Genomic DNA, 22,879 nt, shown 5'->3' with positions numbered 1-22,879 from the left:
TGTGTGAACCATAGCATGCTGCCTCCTTATGACCACTTTCTGATAAGCAAGGCAATGTTGTAACTTCCTCAACTATGTGAGAATCTACCAGAATGGTTCAGGCATCACCACAATCACTAAAAGGGAGGGCCACTATAATGCCCACCACCTTCTCAAGGGCAATTAGTAATGGGCAATAAATGCTGGCTTTGCCAGCGTCACCCACATTCCATGAACAAATTAATAAACACTTGATTAAAAAGATAAAGGGGTGGATTTTATCTCGGAGTGGGCTTCTGGGGGAAACTGCTCAGACAAGTTCAACTTCCATTACCAGTGGCAGCAGAAGACATTCAAGTTGGGCCTCATATAAATCCTGCTGGTCCACTTCCTGCCCACAATGGGCAGAAAGAGAACGCACAGCAGCTGCTGCAAGGGGATGATCAGGCTGCTCTTCACCACCCACCAACTTTTGCAGCTCAGTGGCTAGGATGGGGTTTCAGGAGTGATTCACAGGAGGGTTCCTCTAAGCCCCATTAAAGAAATGTTTTTCACTTACCTCTTGTTCCTTCCTGGCAGCATCTGGTATTACCTGGAAGGAAAACTGAGGTGGCTTCCCCACTCAGGCCTTTGTTAAAATGCAATCTGGGTTCATAGGGCCCTGGCATGCATAGATTACTGAAGTCCCTGCCTGACTTCAACTGGCATTCCAGCTGTCTATAGAACCCAGTCAGTTAGGAGTGCAGACGGTTTCCTTCCATCAGTCAGGTAGGATTAAAATCCACGCCAAGGATTTTTTTTATACATCAGTAGTTATTACATGCAATATTAAGAATGCTTCAGTCTGAACAACATAAGACACTTTGCATTTATGGAGTCAGACACGCAGATATGCATATGTGAAAGTCTGGCCAAATATATTCCACGCCATGTTTTGTAACAACGCATCCATTCGGTAGTTTCAGTATCATGTTTGTGACAGATGCAGTCAGCATGGTGAGTGAAATAGTAGTATAGGAAAGGTTATTAATAGCACATGGCACAGGTGCAATTTACAGCATGTGCGACACAGCTGAACAGTTTAAAATAGAATAGTTCTGTGTCATTCATTTACTACAGAGAGCAAGCACCTTGATTGATATATCTGAAGCATAAGATAATACTCTAAGCATATGTTTTAGCAGCAGAATTTCAATCCCACACAGAAGTCAGTGACACTAGCACAAATTGTAATGTGTTTTCCCTCGGATTCATTTCAGTCCTGATTTCTTATTGTCTTGTTCTTTTTCCATGCCTTGCATCATTCTCCATACAATGGGCTGGAGTTTGTAGTGGCCGGTGGCCGCTTCACGTCAGACCCGGGCCGCTGCGATTCTGCGGTGGGCGGCCACTTTACATATTCACCATGGCCGCTACCCCCAATCACGTGGCAGGGGCGGTATTGCAGACACCGTTCATGGTGTCACTGGTGCTGCGGCCATTTTTCAAAGGCTGCCAGCCTTGCAGACAGTTCAACAAAATGCAGAATTCACCCCTTCCTCCCCTTCCCTTTACACAAAGTGCAGAGTTGCCCCCTACCCCCTACCCATCAGAGTGCAGAGTACACCCCTTTCCCACATCCGTGGCGCCAGCTTTCCCTGGACAGGAAAGTGAAGGCGCGTAAGCGCCACTTGTCACACTAAGAATCGGGAGCTGAAGGTAAGATTGCTGTGGTTTATATTTTAAGTCATGCAAATATGTTATTTAAATATGCTAAGTCGGGCCCCGTAGCAGAGCAGCGGAGGGGCCGCCACAGAGCTTCCTTGCCGCCGGTAAGATGGGGCCCGACAATCCCGTCATCAGGTTCTGCCACCAACCCCACCGCCCCAACCACCCGCCACAGAGCCCGACGTCGTGCTGGGAACAAAATACAGCCCAATAGGCCAACAGTTGCTGGACAGACCTCCAGTATCTCAGCTTTGAAATGGCGAGTTGGAGCGGCACATGTTAACTCAGCAAGTCAACCTGATGGCAGAGCTAAGAAAGTGAGTTTGATGTGTGGAAAATGTGGGGTGTTAGCCATATACTCCAGTCCACAGTATGCCAGAGCACTGGGAAATTTCAGGAACAGGCATAATGGGCTGAATTTTACCAGCCCTCTGATGTCAGGTGTTGCCCTCTCAGCCACATTTTTAAAAATGTAATAAAAAAATACAAGAAACAGCCAGGCCACCATTGTGGAGGGGCTGGGGGTGGGTGCAGGGTAGCCTGTCTACAGGGCTGGCTTTGGCTGTGCCCCCACCCAGGGTGGCAGGGAGGACCCTGGAGGCCTACCAGAAGCGCTGACACCCCAGGCTCTTAACAAACCTAATTGCCTGCCTGCCGCCTGCCCAGAGGCAGGCGGCCCTCCTTGGCCCCAAACCTGTGTTGGCCAAAATGGCCTCCAACCTCCATTCCGTCGCCAGCAAGGCCCTAAAATTCAGCCTAACATACATCAACATGATGTGCATGGAACTTTAAAAATTTTGATCTACCATAGAACCATATTAAAGCTACGGCACAGAAGGAGGCCATTCAGCCCGTCGTGTTTGCGCTAGCTGAAAAAACAATCCGCCCAACCTAACCCCACTTTCCAGCACCTGGTCCGTAGGCTTGCAGGTTGCAGCACTTCAGGTGCATGTCCAGGTACTTTTTAAAAGAATTGAGGGCTTCTGCCTCCACCACCATTCCTGGTAGTGAATTCCAGACACCTACCACTCTCTGGGTGAAAAGGTTTTTCTTCATGTCCTCTCTAATCCTTCTGCCAATCCCTTAAATCTGTGCTCCCCTGGTAATTGACCTCTCCGTTAGGGGAAACAGGCCCTTCCTGTCTACTCTATCTAGGGCCCTCATAATTTTGTACACCTCTATTAAGTCACCCCTCAGCCTCTTCTGTTCTAAGGAAAGCAACCATAGCCGATCCAATCTTTCCTCATAGCTGCAACTTTCAGGCCCTGGGAACATTCTTGTAAATGTCCTCTGTATTCTCTCCAGAGCAATTATGTCCTTCCTGTAATGTGGCGACCAGAACTGTATGCAATACTCCAGCTGTGGCCTAACCAGTGTGTGACCATCATAAGCTTTCTTTTTCTGATTACCCTGTATGCTTCTAGATAACCAGGGGGCTCTAGATTTGGCAGTACCACCCTCAACAGAAAATTCCAAAAAGTACAATTACTCAAGAGAACAATATCATCATCTGGGACAAAGCAGTTCACTTGATTGGCAACTCATTCACTAACTTAAATATCCATTCCCTCCACCACTGCTGTACTGCGATTAGAGTGTGTATCAACTACAAGATGCCCTGCAGAAAGTCACCGAAGCTTCTTTGACAGTCTGTCGCAAACCCAAGACCCCTGCCATCTACGAGGTGGGCAACAGGTGCAGGGAAACACCATTATCTTGTAATTCCCCTGCACCAAGCTGAACTGAATATTATGCATTGCTGTTCCTTCATTGTTGCTGGATCAAAAGTCCTGGAACTCCCCAGCTAAAAGATCTGTGGGAGTATCTTCACCAGATGGACTGCAGGGTTTCAAGAAGCTGGTTCACCACCACCTCTCAAGGGCAATTAGGGATGGGCAATAAATGCTGGCCTTGCCAACGATGCTTACGTCCCATGAACAAATGAAAAAAAAATTAGTTCAGTGTAGGGTTCAGTGTAGTAAAGTCCACATCAGGCTCTATATTGGGTATATTAGGCGCTTACCTGCGTACATGTCAGGGTCCTGTTACATCAATAGCCCAACAGCAACTCAACCTGGAAAGAGCGGAATGCCTGCAGTGGACGCACTAGCAGCTAAAACCAGGTCGAAAGACCAAAAAGGCCTTTCCAGATAAGTTTAAAACTTTTACTTGTGGGATCTGGACGAGCAGGAATGTTCATCCGGGCCCCATAAGAGAAGTGCAGGATTCCACTGGCCGCACTCTACCTCTTACCCATCCTCCCCACTTAGTCCCCCACACTTAGCTTGGGCCCCAATGTGCAGCCTCAGAGTCAGCTGACATTCTGCCAACTGTTTTGGCCGGGAGGTTGGCCAATGGTATTTAATCATGCCTGGTTGATAAAATTGACTAGGTCTCTTGCTGCCATTCCCGAATGGGCCAGCCACTCACTCCATCCAATGGGGCTGAATCCCACGCAGTCAAAAACTACTTGGTTGCTGTCCATGGTACTGAACTAACTGCTGTTAAACATCTGACGACAATAAGTAACCTGTCATCAGGTGCCATTATTTTAGATAGGCATATATCACAACACAAAGACATAAGAAAAAATTCATGAAAAGAAACACCCTGTTTTTTTTCCATATACAGGGCATGCATATAAATATTATTAGAGACAGAATTAAAGAACTTTTAACATATGAACTCAGGTCATGGGATTCACCTTCCCCTACTCCCCAATATTCTTATAGTCAAGAATACCCAGGTGACCTACTTCCATGGAGTCATAGAGTCGCAGAGTTAGACAGCACAGAAACAAGCCCTTCGGCCCATCATGTCTGTGCCAGCCATTAAGCACCTGTCTATTCTAATCCCATTTTCCTGCACTTGGCCCGTAGCCTTGTATGCTGTGGTGTTTCAAGAGCTCATCTAAATAACTTTTAAATGTTGTGAGGGTTCCTGCCTCTACCACCCGTTCAGGCAATGTGTTCCAGATTCCAACCACCCTCTGGATGAAAATATTTTTCCTCAAATCCCCTCTAAACCCCTTACCTTAAATCTATGCCCCCTAGTTATTGACCCCTCCGCGAAGGGAAAAAGTTTCTTGCTATCTATCTTATCAATGCCTCTCATAATTTTGTATATCTCAATCAGGCCTCCCCTCAGCCTTTGCTGCTCTAAGAAAAACAAACCTAGCCTATCCAGTCTCTCTTCATAGCAGAAATGCTTCAGCCCAAGCAACATCCTGGTGAATCTCCTCTGCACCCTCTCCAGTACAATCATATCCTTCCTATAGTGTGGTGCCCAAAACTGTACACACTACTCCAGCTGTGGCCTAACTAGCATTTTATACAGCTCCATTATAACCTCCCTGCTCTTATATTCTATGCCTCGGCTAATAAAGGCAAGTATCCCATATGTCTTCCTAACCACCTTATCTACTTGCGCTGTTGCCTTCAGTGATTTATGAAACAAGTACACCAAGGTCCCTCTGACCCTCTGTACCTCCAAGGGTCCTACCATACATTGTATATTCCCTTTCCTTGTTAGTCCTCCCAAAATGCATCACCTCACACTTCTCAGGATTAAATTCCATTCATAGAATCATAGGAACCGACAGCACAGGAGAGCATTTAGCCTGTCATGCCTGTGCTAGCTCTTTAAAAGCACAGTTGTGCTTAATCCTACAACCCTGCTTTTTGTCCGCAACCCTGTAAGTTCCTCTTCTTCAAGTGACTGTTCAAATCCCTTTTAAAAATGAGCTTCCACTACCTTATCAGGAAGAGCATTCCTGATCTTAACAGCTCTCTAGGCCAGATTTTCAAAGGGCTGCGGGGTTGGAATCCCATGTGCGGCGGGATTTCAAAGTCGCAGTCCCAGGGGTCATCTCCAGGACAGTTTTGAATTTTCAAAGGGCTGGTGGCAGGGAGGGAATGGGAAACGCACTTGCTGCCAATTGATGGTCCCTTAAGCTCCGTAACGAGGTTGTTAAGGGGCCTGTGCAGTCGCGATTAGAATTTTCAATCTTTAATTTGGCGAACCCAAACAGGCTGGTACACATTAGCGCACAACTATTGGGTCTATTGCGGGGACGTCAGAAACTTTCTCTCCATTTAATTTAAGGTGACCTTTCCTGGACCCACTTGCACCCGTTAGAGCGTTTGACCGTCATCTTGCCCTCTGGTTATTGACCCCTTGGCAACTTCCAACCCCAGGGACGCTGCTGGCCCTGTCCGGAGCTGCCTGCTCTCTTTGGCTCGGCAGCAGCAGCCCCCAACATGCTGCCGCCGTCCTTTACCATTGATATAGATTGTGAATAGCTGGGCCCCAAACACTGATCCTTGCTGTACCCCACTAGTCACAGCCTGCCAACCTGAGAATGACCTGTTTAGTCCTACTCTCTGTTTTCTGTCCGTTAGCCAATTCTCAATCCATATTACCTCAATCCCAATTTTGTTTACTAACCTCCTGTGTGGAACCTCATCGAAAGTCTTCTGAAAATCCAAATACACCACATCCACTGGTTCCCCCTGCTGGTTCCATCCCCAAAAATCTCTAACAGGTTTGTCAAACATGATTTCCCTTTCATCAATCCATGTTGACTCTGCCCAATCCTACCATTGTTTTCTAAGTGTTGCTATGTTATTGATAACATCATCAGGTCATGATTTCTAAATCTTAATTAGGCCTCTGCCTGCTTTCAGTGGGAGCCTTGGCGATGGCCTAAATTGTTGCTGTAATTTTATGGCTGCCGGAAACATGATGGCTTGGAGCCAGGATCTAGATTTTTAGGGTTTTAACCCCTCACTAAATCCTTTCCTGCCTGTTGGAGTGGGGTACAGATGAGGTTAAAATCAAGGCCCATCTCTCAGGTGCACACTTACCAATTAAGCCATAAGAGTATAAAATCTGTTTATTTGGAATAATTGGATAAAAGAAGTAAAATGTTCTGCCCGTTATAAGAATAAAGTGCTGCTTGATCATACTTAGAGATTTTTGATGGATGAGCCATTTTTACTACATCAACTGAGAACATTCCTGGCAAGTGGAAACTGGGTCAACCTTCCAAGTAATTTAGAATGACAGTTTGAGATAAATGGTGCTTAGTCTGCATTCAGATGAAGTACACAGAATCATTACTTGCACCGATTGCATAGACTTCATTGAAACAGATAATCCCTTTCAGTTATCCACGATCTATTTGTTACTTGTCTAAGACAGAGACTGATTAATTAAGCTGCTCGCAGCATTGCCTAGGCACTGGTCAGAACAAAGGCACACCCTACCCTGTCAACCCTGCAACATCCTCTTCACTATCCTCACTAACATCTGTAGACTTGTGCCCAAATTGGGAGAACTGTCGCACAGACTAGTCTAGCAACAGCCGGACATAGTCATACTCACAGAATCATACCTTTCAAACAATGTCCCAGCGCTGAAAGAACCTCATAACACAACTGCAAGGGCTGAAGCTCCTGCACTTCTGCCTTCTCGATCCCCTTACCTGCTTTACTCACAGTCACATCCTCCTGTCCCTCACCACTGACCAAATCAGAAGACTCTATCATATGGGGTCTGACTGCCTTCTGGAACGAGATTTCCAGAAGGCATTTGATAAGGTGTCAGATCAAAGGTCATTGCAGAAATTAAAAGCTCATGGTGTAGGGAAGCAACATTTTGGCATGGATAGAAGATTGACAAGCTAACAGGAAACAGAGAGTAGGCATAAATGGGTCATTTTCTGGTTTATTTATTTATTTAGAGATACAGCACTGAAACAGGCCCTTCAGCCCACCGAGTCTGTGCCGACCATCATCCACCCATTTATACTAATCCTACACTAATCCCATATTCCTACCACATCCCCACCTGTCCCTATATTTCCCTACCACCTACCTATACTAGTGGCAATTTATAATGGCCAATTTACCTATCAACCTGCAAGTCTTTTGGCTGTGGGAGGAAACCAGAGCACCCAGCGAAAACCTACGCGGTCACAGGGAGAACTTGCAAACTCCACACAGGCAGTACCCAGAATTGAACCTGGGTCGCTGGAGCTGTGAGGCTGCGGTGCTAAACACTGCGCCACTGTGCCGCCCTAAAAAGTTTGGCTCGAGGGATGACTTTCAATAGATCGCAACGAGATAGCTGCTCTGCTACGTACGAAAACCTGAGCCAGAATCCGGTCGTCTACGAATAATTTAGCACCAGGTTCCCCATGAACATGCTGTGCGTTAGCAGGAGAGAGGCGGCGCCCATCTGGCCGCACTCCAGCCCTGAATCGAGCGGCACTACTCACCGACCGGAGTCGGCTATCCCAGGCCAACCAGTGATCCGCTAGGATATCGTTACGTTTAGGGGGGATTCTGACTTAGAGGCGTTCAGTCATAATCCCACAGATGGTAGCTTCGCACCATTGCCTCCTCAGCCAAGCACATACACCAAATGTCTGAACCTGCGGTTCCTCTCGTACTGAGCAGGATTACTATTGCAACATCATCAATAGGGTAAAACTAACCTGTCTCACGACGGTTGGCAAGATGTAACAAGTGGTGTGCCACAGGGATCAGTGCTGGGGCCTCAACCCACAACCTCGATCACCTAGAAGGATAAAGGCAGCAGATGCACGGGAACACCACCACCTACAAGTTCCCTTTCAAGCCACACACCATCCTGACTTGGAACTATATCACCATTCCTTCACTGTCGCTGGGTCAAAATACTGGAACTCCCTTCCTAATGGAACTGTGGGTGTACCTACCCCACATGGACTGCACTGGTTCAAGAAGGCAGCTCACCACCACCTTCTCAAGGGCAATTAAGGATGGGCAATAAATGCTGGCCTAGCCAGCGATGCCCACATCCTGTGAATGAATAAATAAAAAAAAAGATTTGGATGACGGGACAGAAGGTATGGTTGCTAAATTTGTTGATGACACAAAGATAGGTAGGAAAGTAAGTTGTGAAGGGAACATAAGGAGGCTACAAAGGGATATGGATAGGTTAACTGAGTGGGAAAAGATCTAGAAAATGGAGTATAATGTGGGAAAATGCGAAATTGTCCATTTTGGCAGGAAGAGTAAAAAAGAAGCATCTTATCTAAATGGTGAGAGATTGCAGAGCTCTGAGATGCAAAGGGATCTGGGTGTCCTAGTGCATGAATTGCAAAAGGTTACTATTCAGGTACAGCTAGTAATTAGGAAAGCTAATAGAATGTTATCATTTATTGTGAGGGGAATTGTATATAAAAGTAGGAAGGTTATGCTTCAGTTATACAGGGCATTGGTGACACCACATCTGGAGTACTGTGTACAGTATTGGTCTCCTTATTTAAGGAAGGATGTAAATGCATTGGAAGCAGATCAGACAAGGTTTACTAGACAATACCCGGAATGGGTGGGTTGTCATATGAGGAAAAGTTGGACAGGCTAGGCTTGTATCCGTATTTGAATATTTTTAAGGCAGAGGTAGATAGATTCTTACATAGAAACATAGAAAGCAAGGGGGTGAAAGGTTACTGGGGGTAGGTGGGAATGTGGAGTTGAGGTTACAATCAGATCAGAACAAAGTGTCCAGATTGTTTCCCTACCACCCACCCCCCAGTGCATCGCAGTGTCTATAGCTCGGCCTCCAGCTCATCTACTCTGAGCCGAAGCTCCTTGAGCCGTAGACACAAACTGCAGATGTGGTTGCTGTGGATCACATTGGTGTCCACGAGCTCCCAGATATTGCAGCTGCAACATATCACCTACCCTGCCATCCTGTTTGTGTTTTAAATCACTAATTATTTTCTTAATTAACTTTTTGATTAATGCCTCCCCTCACCAACACTTACTGTACTAATTTAAACCTTGGTTATACAATAAACCTTATTGCTTAAAAATAAAACAAAATAGTAAACTCACTAGCTTCTTAACTCCCTTCTTCTTGTGTGTCTTAATTAATTATAAGGTAACTCCTTAAATTTTAATTTGAATTGCGTTTTTCTAATTTCCAGTTATGAACTCACACACCCGAATAGCAATGTACTAACCTAGCTATTTACAGACACTCTCTTACAGCAGTTACTCACCAACCCATCAACTTACAGCTTTCCTGTGGTGTCAGTGTTTAATTTTTTTTCAAACTCAGTCAGTGTGCACCCACTCCTGTCTGCTGTTAGGTATTCCCAAGTAGGCCCGGTTCCTCTCCACTCCCTGAAGGTAGGTGCAGGCCCCGAGTCTTGCTCTGTATTTATCCTGTCCCACTGGAAGGTGGTCCCATGCAGGTCTGGTTCCTCTCTGCTCCCTGAAGGTCGGTGCAGGCCCCAAGCCTCGTTCTGTATTTATCTGCTCCCACTGTTAGCTGCTCCCACACAAGTCTGGTTCCTCTCCGCTCCCTGAAGGATTGGGCCTACAGCATGTGGTTAGAGAACCGACATGAGGGGAAGAACCAACTTGACCTCGTCCTCAACAATCTACTTGCCATAGATGCATCTATTTATGAAGTTTTGGACACCGTACAGTCCTTGTGCAGACGATGTCCCATCTTCACTGAGGACACCCTCCATTGTGTTATGTGCACAACCATCGTGTTATTTATTTTTTTATTTTTTTTAAATTTTATTTAGAGATACAGCACTGAAACAGGCCCTCCGGCCCACCGAGTCTGTGCCGACCATCAACCACCCATTTACACTAATCCTACACTAATCCCATATTCCTACCATATCCCCACCTGTCCCGATATTTACCTACCACCTACCTATACTAGGGGCAATTTATGATGGCCAATTTACCTATCAACCTGCAAGTTTTTGGTGGTGGGAGGAAACCGGAGCACCCGGCGAAAACCCACGCAGACACAGGGAGAACTTGCAAATTCCGCACAGGCAGTACCCAGAATTGAACCCGGGTCGCTGGAGCTGTGAGGCTGCGGTGCTAACCACTGCGCCACTGTGCCGCCCGTGTTAAATGGGATGTATTCAGAACAGATCTGACAGGTCAAAACTGGGCAACCATGAGGTGTTGTAGGCCATCAGCAAAAGAATTACTTTCCTACACAATTTGAAAATTTAAGGCCTGGCATATCCCTCAATCTACCATTACCGCGAAGCCAGGGAATCAACCCTGGTTTAGTGAGGATTGCAGAAGAGCAGGCGAGCAGCAGCACCAGGCCCAAAAAATGAGGTGCCAACCTAGTTAAGCGACAACACAAGACTACATGCATGCTAAACAGAGGAAGCAGCATGCACCTGATTGAGGTGTACAAAATCATGAGAGGTATAGACCGGGTGGATAGCAAGAGGCTTTTTCCCAGAGTGGGGGATTCAATTACTAGAGGACACGAGTTCAAAGTGAAAGGGGAAAAGTTTAGGGGGGATATGCGTGGAAAGTTCTTTACGCAGAGGGTGGTGGGTGCCTGGAACGCATTGCCAGCGGAGGTGGTAGATGCGGGCACGATGGCGTCTTTTAAGATGTATCTAGACAGATACATGAATGGGCAGGAAGCAAAGAGATACAGACCCTTAGAAAATAGGCGACATGTTTAGATAGAGGATCTGGATCGGCGCAGGCTTGGAGGGCCGAAGGGCCTGTTCCTGTGCTGTAATTTTCTTTTGTTCTTTTGTTCTATAGACAGAGATAAACAGCCAACAACCAGATTGAAACTCTGCAGCCCTGCCACATCCAGCTGTGCATGGTGGTGGGCAATCCAACAACTTCCATGAATATTCCCATCCTAAATGATGGCAGATTCTGGCACATTAGTTCAAAAAATAAGGCTGAAGCATTTGAACTATCTTCATCCAGAAGTGCCAAGCGAGTGCTCCATTTCCTCTTCCTGAAGTCCCCACCATCACAGAGGCCAGCCTTCATGCAATTCGATTCAATCCACATGATATCAATGGTTGAACATACTAGATACATCCCGGCTGTAGTGCTGAAGAATGTAATCCAGAATTAGCCGTGCACCTAGCCAAGCTGTGCAGGCACAGCTACTACGCTGGCATTGACCTGACAAAGTAGAAAATTACCCAGGTATATCTTGCCCGCAAGAAGCAGGACAAATCCATTCTGGTCAATTACCACCCCATCAGTCTACTCTCAAACATCAAAAAAAGTGATCGAAGATGTCACAAACAGTTTAACAAGTGGCACTTATCAAGAAATGCTCAGTTTGGGTTCTGCCAGGATCACTCGGCTCCAGACCTCATTATAGCCTTGGTCCAAACATGGACAAAAAAGCAGAATTCCATAGGTGAGGTGAGAATGACTGCCCTTGACATCAATGCAGCATTTGTCTGAATATGGCATCAAGAAGCCTGAGTAAAATTGAGTCAGTGGGAAACAGGGGGGAAAACTCTACACTGGTTGGATTCATTATGAGCACAACAGAACATGGTTGTGGTTGTTGCAGGCCAATGATCTCAGCCCCAGAACTTCACCGCAGGAGTTCCTCAGGATAGTATCCTAGGCCTAAACATCTTCAGCTGCTTCATCAATGACATTCCTTCAATCATAAGGTCAAAGGTGGGGATGTTCACTGATGATTGCACAATGTTCAGCACCATTCGTGACTCCTCAGATACTGTAGCAGTCTGTGTCCGCATGTAGCAAGACCTGGACAATATCCAGGATTGGGCTGATATGTGGCAAGTAACATTTGCATCTCACATGCAATGACCATCTCCAACAAGAAAGAATCTAACCATCTCCCCTTGACATTCAATGGCATTATGATCGTTGACTCCCCCACTATCAACATCCTGGGGGTTACCATTGACCAGAAACTTAACTGGACCAGCCAGATAAATACTGTCGCTATAAGAGCAAGTCAGAGGCTGGGAATTCTGCAGTGAGTAGCTCACCTCCTGACTCCCCAATGCCTGTCTACCATCTACTAGACAAAAGTCAGGAGTGTGATGGAATACTCTCCACTTGCATAGATGGGTGCAGCTTCAGAAACACTCAAGAAGCTTGACACCATCCAGGATAAAGCAGCCCGCTTCATCAGCACCCCATCCACAACTTTAAACATTCACTCCCTCCAGCGACACACAGTAAGCAGTGTATACCATTTACAAGATGCACTGCAGCAACTCACCACACCTCCTTCAACAGCACATTCCAAACCTGCGATCTCTACCAGCTAGAAGAACAAGGACAGCAAAACCATGGGGACACCATCACCTGAAAGATCATGTCCAAGTCTAACACCATCCTGACTTGGAACTATATCACCATTCCTTCACTGTCGCTAGATCAAAATCCTGGAACTCCCTTCCTACTGTGGGTGTACGTACATCCCATGGACTGCAGCAGTTCAAGAAGGCCACCAACACCATCTCAAGTCAATTGGGATGGGGAATAAATGCTGGCCTTGCCAGCGATGTTCACATCCCATAAACGACTAAAAAAAGGTATGATTTTCTAGAATGGGACGAGGGACTTCCGTTTTGTGGAGAGATTAGAGAAGCCTTGGTTGCTCTCCTCAGAGTTAAGGGGAGATTTGATAGAGGTGTTTAAAATCATGAAGCATTTGATAGAGTAAATAGAGAGTAGCTGTTTCCAGTGACAGGAGTGTCAATAACCAGAGGATATATATTTAATGTAATTGGCAAAGAACCAGAAGTGAGATGAGTTATTGTGATCTGAAAGGCACTACTTGAAAGGGTGGTAGAAGCAGATTCAATAACAAATTTCAAAAGAGAGTTGGGTAAAGACTTTAAGACAATAAAATTGCTATGGGATAAGGGCAGGGGAGTGGGACTAATTGAATAGCTCTTTCAAAGAGCCGGCACAGGCATGACAAGCCAAATGGCCTCCTTCTGTTGCTGTATCATTCTATGATTCTAAAGCAGCTAATCAGAGCTTTTGGGATTTTCCAGCTGGACCTAACTGTGCATCAGTTACTGATATTTAGGGCTAGATTATGTGTTGGAGGCGGGCTTCCGGTGCCTGGCTGAAAAGGTGGGGGAAACCCCGCCTCTGCCTTTTCGTGTCCCCCCAGAGTGATCCTCCAGTCTTTTTGAATCAAAGTTTTAGAAGGCAGGATCCCTATCCCTTTAAAGACTTTAAAGGGATGGAGAATCCCGCATCCTAGAGCTCTCAGCTAATCAGAAGGCCGGCAGCTCAGCAGTATGAGCAGCACCACTGGGCGTGGTGGCCACTGCCTGTACTGCAGAGGCCTCAGAGCCAGGCCCAGTGCTGGAAGCCAGGAACAGAGTTAGGTGAGGTAGGGTCGTGGGCCAGGTGGGGTGGGGTTGGTTGTGCAGTCCAGGGGGAGGGAGGAGGATCCCTGAGGGTAAAGTTGTTCTTGTTGGGGGTCCTCTGTGGGCCACAAATTGCCAACAAAGGAGGGAAACCACCCCCCCCCCCCCCACCATCAAGCCCGCAGGGAGGGTGTCTCATTTTACAAAGCGTCATCCCTGCACGGCGGAGGCGGGAAGAGGCCCTTAATTGGCCGTTAAAAGGCCATTTGAGGGCCTCAATTGGCCTCTGGGCAGGAAGGTTGTCGTCAGCTTATCCTGCCACCCGGACGATCACCTGGTGATGGGTAGACAACGGGCCCTCCGCCCCGCCGCCTGCTCCCCCCACCCCCCCACACCCCGCTATCCTTCGCGATACTCCGTTCCTGTCCCCCGCCTCCAACCTTGCCTCAGAGGGCCTCACAACATTCAGTACAGAGTTCTGAAGGCGCGCGATGTGCGAGTGATGGCCGTAAAATCGGTGTGGGACAGCCGTCACCAGCAGTTGTTAATTTACATCTATTTAAGGTTAATTTAAATATTTAGAAGAAGGCCCCGCTGCTTGGCAGTGGGGGGGGGGTGTACCGAGGTCCCCTCGCCGCCGGTAATATGCAGTGGGCACTTCTTGACATAGGGGTCAAGGCGGGCCTTTCCCTACAGAATTTTACCAGCCCCCCACCGCGACCCACGGCATCGAGGGGCTGGTAAAATTCAGCCCTATATGTTCAAACATCTGGACTGGGACGTGAATTCACAATACAATTCAAACACAAGACTGTTGAACTACTGCTTTTTTTGCGATACATAAATGAGTTTGATCTTGGAATACGGAGTAGAATTTCAAAATTTGCTGATGATACCAAACCTGGAGGAGTGGCAAACAGTGAGGATGATATGAATCGCCTGCAACAGGACATAGATCGGCTAGCAGAATGGGCAGATAAGTGGCAGATGAAATTTTATACACAGAAGTGTGAGGTGATACATTTTTGCAGAGGGGATAGGGTGAGCCTTAATCTTTTTTAATTCTTTGATGGGATGTGGATGTTGCTGGCAAGGCCAGCATTTGTTGCTCATCCCTAATTACCCTTGATAACTGAGTGGCTTGCAAGGACAATTCAGAGGCAGTTAAGAGTCAACCACATTGCTGTGTGTCTGGAATGATATGTAGGCCAGACCAGGTAAGGACAACAGACCTCCTTCCCAAATGGACAGCAGTGACCAAATGGGTTTTTATGACAATTGACGATAGTTTCATGGTACCAGTACCGAGATTAGCTTTTAATTCCAGATTTTTAATTAATTCAATTTAACTTCCACCAACTCCTGTGGTGGGATTTGAACCTGTGCCCTCAGGGAATTAGCCTGAGCCTCTGGATTACTTGCACCATTCTAAAGAGTGTGCATGAACAGAGGAACCTGGGGATGAATGTGCATCGATCTTTGAAGTTGGCAGGACATATTGAGAGAGTGGTTAGTGAAGCAAATGGGATCTTGGGCTTCATCAATAGAGGCATAGAGTACAAAAGCAGGGAGGTTATGCTGTTATGCTGACCCTTTAGAAAGCTCTGGTTAGGCCCCAACTAGAGTATTGCATTCAGTTCTGCTCACCATACATTAGGAATGATGTGAAAGTCTTTGAGAGGGTGCAGAGGACATTTACCAGAATGGTTCCAGCTTTGAATGGTTTTAGTTACAAAGTTAGGTTGGAGAAGCCGGTGAGTGATTCCAGCATTTCTTGTTTTTGTTGGAGAAGCTGGTGTTGTTTTCCTTGGAGCAAAGGAGATTGAGGAGAGATTTAGTAGAGGTGTACAAGACTATGTCAGGCTTAGATAAGTTAGACAAGGAAAAACTGTTCCCATTAACTAATGGTACAAGAACTTGGGGGAGACAGATTGAAGGTTTTGGGCAAGAGATGCAGGGGGAATGTGAGGAAGAAATTTTCTGTGCAGCGGGTGGTAATGACCTGGAACTCACTGCCCACAAGGATGGTGGAAACGGAGACAATCAATGATTTCAAAAGGAAATTGGATGGACACAAAGAAAATTTACTACAGGGCTATAGGGATCAAGCAGTGGAGTTGGATGGTCTGGATTGCTCAGCGGAGAGCTGGCATGGACTAGATGAGTTGAATGGCCTCCTTGTGTGCTGTAAATAACTCTATGGGCTGAATTTTGTAGTCCCACCGCCGGCGTAGAACATGATGATCATCCCCCATGGGACTTGCGCCACTGCACTGCCGCGATTACACAGCAGGTAGTCACTTTACATACTGACGGTGGCTGCCCCCTGAGGGCAGACTCGGCAATGCCTTTCATGGCATCACCTGTTAAAGGAGCAGGTTCTGGTGCCATTTTTAAAAGGCTGCCAGCCCTGCAAACAGCACAACATAATGCAGAGTTCACCCCTTCCCCCCAATACCCATCAAAGTGCAGAGTTCACTCCTTCCCCCACCCCTCCCCATACGCATCTGAGTTGCAACTTGTAAATAAACATATTCAATGTTATGGACATGGTCATGAGAAATGTCCTTCAGTGATCCTACTTTGGTATCCACAGATAACAAAGCTGATTTAAATTTAACCCACTCATGGTATTGAACATACTTTCAATCACTATACACAATTATCATTATATGTTTTTTACTTACTCATTAGCAGTGGCTCAGCAGAGTGCTAACTTTAAACAGGAATCCATTTGCTCTTACTTCCCTATTTTTTCACCTTTTTGATGCTAAAATACATTTGTAAAAATGACAAACAAACACAGGGAGAACGAAACAACCAACCAAATATCTTCTTGACTGACCCTCAGTTTTGCAGAGAACGATCACAACTCCTCAGTGCATGAACAACTAGGGAATCTGTAAAACTATTGTGGCTTTGTTGAGGTAAGCCGTCAGGTTGCTCGCACAAATGGTAGGGAGATTCATCAACTCCAAGCTGAAAATGTTGGCTTGAATTTTCACATGGCGTGGCGAGAAGCAAGTCCTGAGCCCGCACTTACTAGCAGTGGTACCTTCTTGGCAACTTTATCATTGGCAGCCTACCTGCAAGCCCACCATCCAATTAAAGAGCAGGCTCCTGATGCTGCCAGTCTAATCAGAGGGCCAACAGCTTCGAAGCATCAGCAGCACTGCTGGGACAGGTGGTCTCTGCTGAGGCAGGCTGGACCCTCAGAAGATAGACCAGCTAAGTGCAAAAAGATTTTAAAAAATCAGGGGGCCAAGGGTTAGAGGGGAAACCCCGCCAGGGAGATTGCTGGGGCTGTGGGGATGTCTTCACTGCCCGTGGCCCCTCTGGACCATCGAGGCTCCGGCTCTGGCTCAAGCTGGAATCCTCACCACGTGGTGGGGGCAGGGAGGAGGTCACCTTGCCATCAACAAAATGCTGGCGGCCCCGTAAAATGGCCCTGAATTGGGCCTTTAGTTATGCTAATAGGCTGCCCGCCTCCTCAGAGCAGGCAGAGGTTCCACGTTTGGCCCTGCCACTGGGAAAAAGCAGGACCACATTGGGCAGCCATCCTGACGAAGCTCCCTGCTATTTTACTGGCCATTGCCTCTGTTTCTACTAACCAGGTGCCAGTAAAACTCAGGCCGTTGTCCTTTACATTTGAGTATGCATATTATTTCAATCACTTTCCTTAAAGTAGTCGAGGAACTTAGCACTCTATAAAAAGCCAATTCACAAAAAGTAATTACAACCGTTGGCTCATTGTTGCTTACCTGGTTGAGAGAGAAGAGGCGTGTAAGGAACTTTGGGCTCCAGCGCAGTCATGGGAGGAGGCAGGAGAGGGTTTGCAAAGCTGCGTAGCGGGTGAGTGGGTCGGACACAGGCCGTAGGAATCGTTCTGCTCGGAGCCTCCTCGCCTGCCGGATGCTCGGGCTGTGTCTGGGTTAACATGGCCGGCTGCTGAAGGTGCGATGTTTGAGCCTCACTCATGGCTTTGAAGAAGAAAACTGTGGTTACAGCGAGTTATATTCAGTTATATCAAGTCTACACCATAGAAACAGGCCACTCGGCCCAAATGGTTGATGCCAGCATTTATATTCCATCGCGGACCATCTCCTACCCCTTTTCATCTAACCCTATCAACATAACCTCCCATTTCTTTAGAGTGACAGTAAATAAATATTCCATTTACAACAAGACTCCAGAACATTGTCACACCTATATTGCTTATGCCAAAGTGTCAAAACAGCCCATTAACAGCACCACCTCTGGAATAGGTGGGCAATACGACCATATGGCCATACGAATTAGGAGAATTTAGAACTACCAGGAGATCAATTACAACTCAAAAAAGACCTTCCTTTTAAACATGAATAATGCATTAAATTGAAAGCCCTGCACTACAGAATAGAGGTGGGCTGGCATGTTGCACCACAGAGTATTGAGACTAGTGAGACCAATGATTTCCAATTGACCCAATATGAAGGGGTTTAGATGACCAGTTATAGAGCAGAGTAGCCAGATATCTGGGACGAGGTTGCCTGGCTGTTGTACGTTGGTTATGCTCTTCATCTGGGAATTTCTCCAGGGCAAAACTAGTGTTCTGCAGTTTTCAAAGAAAAGAAAATGGACTGGATCACAGAATGCAATCCCTGAAATACCCAGCAAAAATTCCCAAAGCCCGTATAATAAAAATGGAATTCCTACTTATTCAGTAGCTGTAAACCGTGGCTACAGAGCAGAGACAAAAATAAAATGGATGGGAAATAATAAACAAAATACATTTATCAAAGTCTGATGACACTCCCCATGTAACTCCATAGGAACCCCTCCCAGTTTTTCTACTTGCCGTCTTGCATCCTTTTCTAAAGGGTTGCCTTTCAACAAGTCCCAGACGAACAGGTGGATAGGAAACTTGCACATTATTGTGTCATACAGATTCTATGTGATGGATGCATTGGATTCAATATGCAGCATCCATCGACTTCGATGGTAAAAAAAAACTGAGAAATATCAACATTTTCAACTATTATTTTAACATATTCTGTTATATAGGATGATATCCAGCTATTACTAAATGCAATAAAACTCATTTTTATACAAAAAAATCAATTAATAATGGATTCTTACCTGATCCAAATCCTCGATCGACAGTCAGTGTGGGGAACGGCATGGTACGCAATGGAAACTGTGGGTGGGGATAACCACATGTCGGAGATGGCAGGATGCCGGGATATTGGGCACTCTCTAGTGTTGGAACAGGAATAGCACTTACAACAGCTGCAGACACAAAATTAAAAAAAAATTGCATCATTGCTAGGTCACATTATCAACAAACTGGAAATGTTTGCTAAAGGCAAAGCACTCAAAATATTCCAAAATAGCACACTTAAAAATAGCTGATTAAACATTTAATGTCGTTTTGATTTTATAGTTCGGCTACGTTTATACAATTAGGCTACATTTTAAATTAAATTGTATTTCATCTTAATTCAGATTAGCAAAAAGTACACCTTCATCTTTTCCGGAGGACACTCAAGGGAGATTGTCTCCTGATAAATAAATTCTCCAAGACACTTTGAAGATTGGAAGATAAAGGCGACAGTTTTACTGATCACAGAATGTTTTCATCACTTGTACGAAACACATTTGCCTTGACACATTTCGAATGTTAAAGCTTTTAATAATTTTATTCACCAGATATTGGCCTTCATAGCGAGAGGATTCGAGTACAGGAGCAGGAATGTCTTGCTGCAATGATACAGGGCCTTGGTGAGGCCACACCTGGAATATTGTGTGCAGTTTTGGTCTCCTTATCTGAGGAAGGATGTTCTTGCTATAGATAGAGTGCAGCGAAGGTTTACCAGACTGATTCCTGGGATGGTGGGACTGGCGTATGAGGAGAGATTGAATCAGTTAGGATTAGATTCGCTGGAGTTCAGAAGAATGAGGGGGGATCTCATAGCAATCTAAAAAATTCTAACAGGACTTGACAGGGTAGATGCAGGAAGGATGTTTCCGATGGTGGGGGAGTCCAGAACCAGGGGTCATAGTCTAAGGATACGTACGGGTAAACCATTCAGGACTGAGATGAGGAGAAATTTCTTCACCCAGAGAGTGGTGAACCTGTGGAATTCACTACCACAGAAAGCAGTTGAGGCCAAAACATTGTATGTTTTCAAGAAGGAGTTAAATATAGCTCTTGGGTTTAAAGGGATCAAAGGATATGGGGCGAAAGCTGAGTTGGATAATCAGCCATGATCATAATGAATGGCGGAGCAGGCTCGAAAGGCTGAATGGCCTACTCCTGCTCTTATTTTCTATGTTTCTGTGTAAACAAGATTCAAATTTCAGTGGACACCAGTTAAAAATGAACAAGTTAGAGGTAAGGAAGGAAGTTCCACCTGAACAGATATAGAGTTGTGGAATAAATTACTGGAGAAAGCCATTGAAACAATTGGAGTAGGCTTCCTGCTTTGGGCATACTGGACAATCTGGAAAGAAATTGCACTGCACTTAAAATTGTGCTAGTTTTCCAAAATGATTTTGTGGCTCTGTTTCCACTCAATCTCATTTTATAATCACAAACATAAAATCTTCCATCAACCAGCGCAATTGGACTGTGTTTTAGAAACTAATTGCTTTTTATTGCATTAAAAAATATGCCTTGATATATTTAATATTTGCAACTTGGTGCAGTTTTATTAATACAGCTGAAAATGAGTGTATCACAACAAAATAAATCTCAAAAATAAACATTTTTAGTACGATTGTCCAATCTATCACCTGTGAGTAACTCGATTTTTAAATAACTAAAAATGATTTTAAAAATATGCAAAAGCATTTTCTAGTTTAATTTATTTTATTTAGAGATACAGCACTGAAACAGGCCCTTCGACCCACCGAGTCTGTGCTGACCAACAACCAACCATTTATACTAACTCTACAGTAATCCCATATTCCCTACCACCTACCTACACTAGGGGCAATTTTACAACTGCCAATTTACCTATCACCTGCAAGTCTTTGGCTGTGGGAGGGAACCGGAGCACCTGGCGAAAACCCACCTGGTCACAGGGAGAACTTGCAAACTCCACACAGGCAGTACCCAGAATCGCACCCAGGTCCCTGCAGCTGTGAGGCTGCAGTGCTAACCACTGCGCCACTGTGCCGCCCAATTGGTGTACACTAGCCAGTTTCTTAGTAAATTAAATATTTTTTAATATTTGAAAGCTTCTAAAAAGAACCTAATAGTGCCCTTGTGCCTTAAAAAACAGCTTAATTTTAAGAGCCTCCTTGCAAAGTCACAAATGGGCGCAATTAGCAGAAACACACCATGCTGAGTAATTCAACCTGGAGTGGAGCCAGTTTTATGGATGGGGACATTTTTCAGCATGATATTTTTGAAACCAGTGCAAAAGATCACAGAAACTTGATTTGCGCTGGGCTTCACTTGCTTTTGATTTTCCTTGATCTTTTGTTTTGGGTTGTCTGATTTTGTGCGAATTGCATGCAACCCATCAGAAACTCTAGCGTAATGGGTTTAAAAGGCAACTTTTTAAAAATTTGTTCATGGGATGTGAGTGTGACTGACAAAGAAAGGATGTTGATGGGGAAATTCAGTGATGGTAATGCAGTTGAACATCAAGGGCAGATGTTTAGATTCTCTCTTTGTTGGAGATGGTCATTGGCTGGCACTTGTGAGGTGTGAATATTACTTGCCAATTAACAAGGCTAAATGTTGTCCAGGTCTTACTGCATGTGGCAACTGCTTCAGTATCTGAGGGGTTGCGGTTGCGAACAGGACTGAACACTCTGCAATCATGCATTTCTAAGGAAAGATTTTAAGGATGTGATGGGATGGGAAGATATGTTTATGAAAGAAATCAACTTGCTGGGCCTAATGGGTTTTTCTTATTCTTAAAATTCCTTATTTGCTAAACTAATAAAAACAAAATACATTGCAACTTGCCTAAAAATGGCCCAATGTGACAGGTGTCTAGACATAATTGATAATGTTTATATCAAAACACTTTGGGACAAGTTTCTGTCGGGGTTGTTTCACTCATGCCATAACTTCAGCAGAAGAGCCACCGAAACCCTGGAATTGTAGGGCTGGATTTTATTCGCGGCGGCGCACTTTGAACTCGGTGGACTTCCGACATGGATGTGCCGCCTGACAGCCCCCACTGGGGCTGATTTAAATAGAGGGAGCGGCCGCTGCGTCCCCGGCAATGGCGTCCGGCACCACTGCACAGGCAACGGTGCCATTTTAAAAGGGCTCCAAGCGCTTCAGTAGCATTTTAATATTTAAAGGTCCCGGTCTCCAGGAAATAAAAATGAAAGTTTATTCCAAGTGTAAATCCCGTCTCCCACCCCCACAATGGGTAACTTACATATAAATTGCCCTCCCCCCAGAATAAACTTTTATTCATTTCCCGAACTTTCCCCCCGACATTTGGTCCCTTTGACCCTCAACCCCTTCCCACCATCCCCACAGCCAATTAAAATTGTTTTCCCCGCTCCCCCACCCCTCCTGCCCTGAAAATGTTATTCTTCCCCCCTCCCCACCAGGTTCTCACCTCAGAACTCCATATGTAGTTCCGAAGGTGCCCGATGTGAGAACAGCGGCTGTAAAATTGGCATGGGACGGCCACCGCCAGCAGGTGAGTTAATTTACACCTAATTTATGCTAATTTAAATATTTATATGAAAGTCCCGCCGCTTGGCAGCAGGGGGGCCGTACCGAGGTCCCCCCGCTGTCGGTAATATGCGCCAGGCCTTTTTCGATGTCGGGGGTCGCGGCAGGCCTCTCCCCGCAGAAGTTTATTGGCCCCCCACCACGACCTACGGCATCAAGAGGCTTGTAAAATTCAGCCCATAAAGGTGGACAAGCATGAGACCCCTGTAGAAATCCACCCCTTTTGTGTCCTGTAGGAATGACTGCATTGGAGAGCACCTTTTCTCTTTGTGATGCTTGTGTTCTTATTGGCTCTGCAGAAACTAGATTGCAATAATCAACACTGAAAATGA

At 45.7% G+C, this 22,879-nt stretch overlaps 1 protein-coding gene across 1 annotated transcript in view; it reads right to left on the bottom strand.

The window, feature by feature from the left end:
• dcc (DCC netrin 1 receptor) overlaps positions 1-22,879 on the bottom strand; it is a 1,023,267-nt gene that overhangs the window by 14,080 nt on the left and 986,308 nt on the right. Inside the window, exons 28-30 of the mRNA XM_068054526.1 lie at positions 18,977-19,126; positions 17,651-17,838; positions 7,635-7,653 (exon numbers count right to left, since the gene is read on the bottom strand). Of these exons, the coding sequence (XP_067910627.1) occupies positions 7,635-7,653; positions 17,651-17,838; positions 18,977-19,126 (357 nt within the window). The remainder of the gene's footprint in view (positions 1-7,634; positions 7,654-17,650; positions 17,839-18,976; positions 19,127-22,879) is intronic.

The sequence above is a fragment of the Heterodontus francisci genome, chromosome 1 (genome assembly GCF_036365525.1).
Source record: "Heterodontus francisci isolate sHetFra1 chromosome 1, sHetFra1.hap1, whole genome shotgun sequence".
Taxonomy (NCBI): domain Eukaryota; kingdom Metazoa; phylum Chordata; class Chondrichthyes; order Heterodontiformes; family Heterodontidae; genus Heterodontus; species Heterodontus francisci.
The sequence above is the reverse complement of the archived record's forward strand: the minus strand, read 5'-3'. Positions and strand labels throughout refer to the sequence as shown.